This window comes from Caloenas nicobarica, chromosome 11, assembly GCF_036013445.1.
Source record: "Caloenas nicobarica isolate bCalNic1 chromosome 11, bCalNic1.hap1, whole genome shotgun sequence".
NCBI classification, from domain to species: domain Eukaryota; kingdom Metazoa; phylum Chordata; class Aves; order Columbiformes; family Columbidae; genus Caloenas; species Caloenas nicobarica.
In genome coordinates, this window is record NC_088255.1 from 17807084 (window position 1) to 17813833 (window position 6750).

At 53.7% G+C, this 6750-nt stretch overlaps 1 protein-coding gene across 1 annotated transcript; it reads left to right on the top strand.

Moving 5' to 3' along the window:
• The first annotated feature begins 775 nt into the window (after positions 1 to 775).
• FAM3D (FAM3 metabolism regulating signaling molecule D) lies at positions 776 to 5472 on the top strand. The gene is made up of 9 exons (XM_065642740.1): positions 776 to 788; positions 1549 to 1656; positions 1966 to 1986; positions 2636 to 2759; positions 3020 to 3078; positions 3452 to 3502; positions 4817 to 4901; positions 5045 to 5171; positions 5383 to 5472. The coding sequence occupies exons 1-9, from the start codon at positions 776 to 778 to the stop codon at positions 5470 to 5472; spliced, it is 678 nt and encodes a 225-aa protein (XP_065498812.1).
• The last annotated feature ends 1278 nt before the right edge of the window (positions 5473 to 6750 follow it).

A 6750-nucleotide genomic window follows, 5' to 3' on the forward strand; every position in this document is an offset into this window, starting at 1 on the left:
CGGGGGGTGGCAGGTGCCCGCGGCAGCAGCGGTGGGAGGGAGGTGGGCAGATGGGTTGGAAATAGTTCACACTTCAAACTACAACCACTCCCCATCTGCGTGAGTGAAGACACTGCAGGATTAGGACAAGGGGAAACATTTCTGTTCTTAAGCCAGGCGCCCCAAACCTGGCAGGGCTCGGCCCAGCTCAGCGGCGCTGCCCTTCCTCCCTTTGCTTTCTGATTTTAAGGAGGACAAGCTTGTTCCTGCAGGTTCCTCTGAACGGGCAAGGCCAAATCGCGGCTTGTCCTAGACAGCATTTTGCAGTCCTTAATATTTGAAACCTGCTTTGCATCATTCCAGAAGGAAATGCAGCAAAGCCCTGATCAACAAATGTGCTCCTTGAGCTCATCACTATCAGCAGAATAGAAAAGAGCGATGGGTTACTGAGAAAAGGACATGAACAGGAGCACACAGGACAGCAGACAAGCACAGTGAACAGTTCAGAGGCTTAAAAATAAAGCAAGCTTGATCCATGCAGCCTGCTCCAGTGTATGGGAGCCAGGACTTCAGCATCAGGGTGGGACCGAGCACATGTGCCTGATCAGAATTTATGCACCTTCAGTGACTTCTTAGTTATTGCAAATATGCTAAAAATAGCAATTATTTTTTTCATTTAATACCTGCCTGGCGTTGGTGGGTTACAGGCATGCTTTACAGTATTTTCTTCTTTTTCCTCAAGGTGACTCGTGACCCTTGGCCACCCCCTCTGGTTGTGCCTTCTCTCCCCACCACCATGCGGGTGTCAGGTAAGGAGGGAGAAAGAAATTTACTTTTCTCTGTCCGTTTTTCTACAGTTCTTTCTGCTCCTCTCTCATTTACATGACCCCTTCCCAGCCCAAATACCCTGACTCTCCCCTGACAGAGCCTTGGGAAAAAGCCTTTGTATAAGCATCAGGTTTTTAACAGATTTGTGTAGATTTCAGCCTGTTGTATTTTTCCCAGTGAAACCCTCTGCGGCTGGGAAGATATGGCTATTGAGACATTCCTGGTTCCATAAGAGCCATTCAGCTGCAATATCAGTATATTTTTGTACTCTCTTTCCATGCAGGACTGGAACGTTTTGCTCTGATGAGCACTGCTTTAAAGCCAAATGCCAATCACATTTGTATTAGCAGCTGCTCAGCTGTAGCTAGTGACTAATTGGGGGATAGCAGCCTTCCCAGTGCTGGGAATGTAAGAAATATTTGGATTTACATAGCTTTCTGACTAATTATCAGATTTACTTTAATGCAGAGAGAAATATTAATAGGGGCTCCCAGTAGAAGGGTAATGCCTATCTGAGCATCACCACACGCTCAAGAGATAGTAATTAAGAGATCAGAGTCCTTTTAGAGGATTAAGGAAGAGTATTAAGGTGCCTTCCCATGCCACACAAGCGCTGGCTGTCACCCTGTGCCTGGTAACCTGGGGACACACAGACCGAGTCCCCAAGAAGCCAGATGGAAGCTGCAGTCCCTGACCCACGCTGCCGCTGCTCTCACCTGGCTCGTCTCCCGTCCGTCGCAGGCGTGATCCGGTACGTGGCTCTGCTCATCACGCTGCTGGGCACATGGTTCATCGTGCAGACGTACTTCGATCGGAGCTGGAAAGCCATCAGCCTGCGGAGCTGGCTCGGTGAGACACCGGCAGGGCCCCAGCCAGGTCCGGAGGGAGGGCGTGGGTGTCCCCTTTGTGAGCCAGACCCCAGAGCTGCATATAGTTGCCACGAACATTTGCACTTGCAGTTCCTGGCCAAGGCTATAGCCACCAGCTCTGACCATTGGGGATAGCACGATGAGAAGCTGCACCAAGGCGGGTGGCTCTGAGGGTGCTTGCAGACATGAGGAGCAGTTTTGGAGAGATGGTGCCTGAACAGCTGCTCCTGGCTTGGGGAAGAGCCAGCATCTCTCTGGGGTGTCTAATCCTCCTGCTTGGTACCCACAGGTGCCACCAACAAGCCTGGCAGTGAGTACCGCTCTCAACTTCATCTCCATCACACAACAGTGCTCCATGGCTGAGGGTGCTGGTGGAAGCACAATAGGTGCCCTCAAGAGCCCCTTTCCCAAGGCAAAATCCCACCCTCCCAAATGCAAGGGAGTTTCATTATTGCACATGGCAGCAATGTCCTTGGTGGGCTCTGCAAATGCACAAACCCTCAACAATCCCCCTGCCCCAGCAGAAGCACCCCTGGGCCACAGGCTACCACAGGAAGAGGGTCACTGGCCCGTGCGGGCGGTGTGGCACTGGTCCCTACCCCGGCCAAGAATGGGGAAACTCCGGGCAGAAAAGCCACCAGGGACGGCCTTGAACAAGCGCCAGCTCTGAACACTGGTGGCACACACCCCTCCGATGGCCGTGCCATCCCGCTGCTCACACCCAGAACGGCACCCGGCCAGCTCATCCCACCCCTCCCCAGCCTCAGCACCACAAACCTCAAACAAGAAGCCAGTCCCAGCCCCAGGACAAGCCTCCTTCGTGCAAGAAGCTGGTCCAGGTGTTGTCCCGTTATGGGGCACCGTGCCGCAGCACCAGCCCTGCTCAGCCCCGCGGGGACACAGCCGTGTCCCCCCATGGCGCCAACGCCATGGCTTGCAGCTCCGCTCCTCCCTCGCAGGCCGGCAGCTGCCCCGGCACAAGTGCGGGAACCAGAAGAGCTGCCCCCAGAACCAGTTCGCCTTCAAGATCATCAGCGGTGCCGCAAATGTGGTGGGACCCTCCATCTGCTTCGATGACATGGTGTAAGCAGCACTTGGGGGGGATGGGGCTGCCCTGGCCTTGAATGGGTGAGTTTAGCCTCTGCCAAGTACAATAATGGCCATCATAGGACATTCGTAGTTTTTTTTTAAAAAAAAAAAAAAAATGGAAATTGTTTTATTTGCTACCACTTCTGCAGATATTTCGCTGTCTGCAGCCACTTTGCTGCATCACACTGTTTCATTGGCACCAGTATCTCCAGGGCATCCCTGCACTTACTGGTTCTCTCCACTTTCCTTTCCAGCCTCATGAGCAGTGTGAAAAACAACATTGGCCGAGGCCTGAACATCGCACTGGTGAACGGTGAGTCAAGCAGGCACTAACCCCTCTGTCCCCACGGCCGGGGTCCCTTCCTGCCCCTGGGAGGGGACAGGCCGCCAGGAACCCCATTCCAGGCACGGTGGCTGAGCCAGAAGCACATCACTCCGGTGTCGCATCAGATAGGCAAAGTTACAGTTGCAAGAAATGCCCAGGGGATGGGAACAAACCCACCTGGGTCACGCACGATGGCTCCCTGAACTCCACTGAGCAACACGTTCAGTGTCACAGCAAATACGACACACTGAGGGAAGAGCAAAGCATTTCGAGGCAGGAACCCCAAGCTGGTGGTCTGGCAAAGCCTAGAGCCACCCCAGTGCAAACTCACTGTGCTCTGTTTCGAATTTTAACCTTCCAGGAACAAGTGGGCAGGTCCTGAAAGTGGGTACGTTCGACATGTACTCTGGAGGTAAGCACGGTCTCTTTGCTGCTCCGCAGCTCCCGGCCAGGGCTCACACCGGCACTGCTGCCTGCCGGGTCTTTAGGCTGCTCCTCTGCCATGTATTTAATGATAAAGTTGAGTGGACTTTGACCAGGATTGCCAGCCTGGGTGAGAAAAGCTCAGCTTTCCCTGAGGCCATTGAGCCTGGAGTCTTTGTAATGCATTCGCATCTGAGGTTGGCTATTTGTGCGTTTTAAGTGCATGTAAAAGCCTGAAAAAACAAAATTCCATTAAACTGAATAAACTAGGACACTTGGGACCTTAGAGTGGCTACTTTCTGAGATCATGTAGTTACACTGATCCTGAGATTTTGCAGCTTTCACCTCTGTTTTTGAATGCTGCTGGTGGCTGAGCAGCAGCTTGTTCCCCTGCCTTCTGCAGGAGGGTAAATGAGGAGGTCAGAGCACAGCAGACCCTGGCACGGGGAGGGTGAGATGTGGCCCTCAGCCCCAGTGCAGCCGGGCACAGGGAGCAGAGCTTGGTGGCAGCAAAGACCACACATCCCTGCGCCTGCCAGCTTCAAACAATCTTCCTAACAGCAAGAAGATACCCTGCGCAGGGGCAGCGCCTGCTCACAACCCGGCTCGCACTGACTTGCAGGATGCTGCAAGTCCCACCATGGTTGCAAATCTATTACCAAACCTCTGCAGAGTTTTGGCAGGAATACTCAAAATCACATGCTAAAATCGCCCCTATAGGGTGATCTCCATGGATGAATCACCCTTTCTGCTTTTTGGGCTTGCAACCTGTTCTCGGTAACTCTGGAGTTTTAAGGAGAAACAGCAATATCATGAGATTTCAGGCTGAGTTTGTGAGCAAGATGTGTGGTGGGAGACGCATCTGGAAGGAGACAGCAGTCGGCTCCTGTGCCACTAGATGGGGCGTTGGACTCGAACATCCCTTGGATGCAGAATGAGGAATAATTCCGGCAATCCAGCTGCAGGCAGGATGGCAGGGCAGGCAGCTCTGCGGCCGAGCAGGTTCATTTCTTGTGTTGAGAAGTAAATTTCACGTAACTGGATTTCACAGCAAACTTTAGGAGCAAATTCCCCATTGCAGTTGTACCAGCAGGAGGAAAGCCCCAGCCCTGGGTGCTATGGGAGAGCCCAGGTGGGAACACAAGATGGGGAACGCAGCATCTGAGAGCCCCCTCCTTCCCCAAGCCTGTGACCCCAAATCCTGGCTGGCACCAGGATATTTCTCACCGACCCAGAGGAGGTTCCCCAGCAGCCACGCAGCTGCTTAATCCCCTTTTCTCCCCTTAATGCTCTTCTCCCCTAGACATTAGCAAACTGGACACCTTCCTCCAAGAGATCAAGTACGGCACCTTCGTGCTGACAGCCAGCTACGATGATGCTGCCACAAAGTGAGTTTGGCCCCAGGAACAACACCCAGCTCCCCAAAAACCTACAGCTGGGGGGAGCTGGAGGTGCTGCTGCCAGCAGCAGAAAAGGGACAAGAGGGGACACCCACCTGGAACCACACTGACACCTTCTTACCCTCTTTCAGGATGAACGACAATGTACGGGCACATTTTGTGGAGCTGGGCAGCAGCCACGTGGACAAGCTGCGCTTCCGCGACAACTGGATCTTTTTGGGAGCAAAAGGGCTGAAGAACAAGAGCCCATTTGAAGAGGTACGTGGCCCTGGCCTGCCACCAGCTCCAGAGGCTCCCAGCCTCTCCGCAGCACCTCCTGAGCCACATCTCACGTTCCTTTCTGCAGGAGACAAGCCAGCAGTGTTATCCCCCCACATCGAGCCAAGCTGCAAGTTTTACCACGTTGCAAACTTGCACCATGCCGCCAACCTCCTCATTCATTTATCTCTTTTTTCTTTTTTTCTTGCAGCACATCAAAAACGATCAGAGAACAAATAAATATGAGGGCTGGCCTGAGATGCTGCAGATGGAAGGCTGTGCCCCCAGGAAGATGGATTAACATCAAGCCCCAGCCTGCCATGAAGGCGAGACCAGTCTCACAGGGACCCCAGCCCCATCGCAGGGACCCCAGCCCCGTGGCACCGCCCGGTCACACAGCCCAGCAGCAGCTGTTCGCTCCAGGGACCAGCCGTGTCACAGCAGGGGCTGCACAGGGCTTGGAGAAGGGCTGTACAAGCACCTGCAGAGCCTGAGCAAACGCCCGGCCAAGTTTCAGCCGAGCTGTCCTCATCTATGGGTCAAATTTGGGGTATTTTATTTTTCTGCCCTCAAACCAAAAGCTTTGTAGGAGGTTTTTCAGATTTCTTAAATAAGATATCTATTATAAGACACTACCTTCTCGCTTCCATTTTCAAGCATAATCCCAGCTTTTCCTGGACATTGCCATGTCCTCTGCCACCAGCCGGCATCACCATCACCACAGCACCGCACACAGCTGCTCCTCTCCCCACATGGCACAGGGTAAGGTCATCCCTGGGGATGCTCAGACCTTGGTGGGTTCCCCCTGGAGCTCCTGTCACCCCCATACACACTGTCTCCTACAACCACAATAAGGCTCAATGGCCACAGGGATGGCTTGCAGCAATGCAGGGTAATATTCGCAGACCAAAGCATTTCCCCCACCCAATTGCATCCTTCCTGGGTTAAGTCAGAGCTTAAGCCCCCACGACAGGTCCCCCAAAGGTCGTGATAACACCAGGGATGTGCCAACCCGACTTTGGCCGACAAAAAGGGAGGAATGGATGTGCAGGTTTCTCAGGCAGCTGAAATTGTGCAGCACAACCGATAGGTGGGAGCCTTTTACCAGGAGAGCTGGAGCCAGCATCGCTCTGGAGCGCTACAACACACCAGGGCTGGCACCCCCACAGCCACCTTGCTCCGGGAGCTGCACCCCAACGCTGCCGGCCGACGCTGCGGAAGAGGAGAGATTCCTGCCCAAACGAAGGCCAGTAAAGGCCCGCAGACATCCTTCCAGGATGGCTCCCATCCTGCTGCCCAACGCCGAGGGGGTCCTGGGCGAGCATCTGCCCCCAACTCGTGTCTGGGTGCATTCACCCGTCTGCGCCCAAAGCCTCCCCGAGCACGAGCACTGCTGAGATCTGATAAAGCATGTGAGCAATGGCCCGGGCTTATCTGTCATCATGGACAGGGACAAATTTGCATCATATACAGACTTTAATTTCCTATGATTGTATCTGTTTTTTCCTCATTCTTCAAAGCAGACCAGCAGTTTTGCAGAACGTGAGGGTGAAGCATTTCTGCTGGAGCAGGGCAACAC

Excerpts from the sequence above, each read along its gene's own strand:
- FAM3D (XM_065642740.1), top strand. Across the intron at positions 2,760-3,019 it reads ATCTGCTTCGATGACATGGT|CCTCATGAGCAGTGTGAAAA; the intron begins GTAAGCAGCACT and ends TTTCCTTTCCAG. Across the intron at positions 4,902-5,044 it reads TACGATGATGCTGCCACAAA|GATGAACGACAATGTACGGG; the intron begins GTGAGTTTGGCC and ends ACCCTCTTTCAG.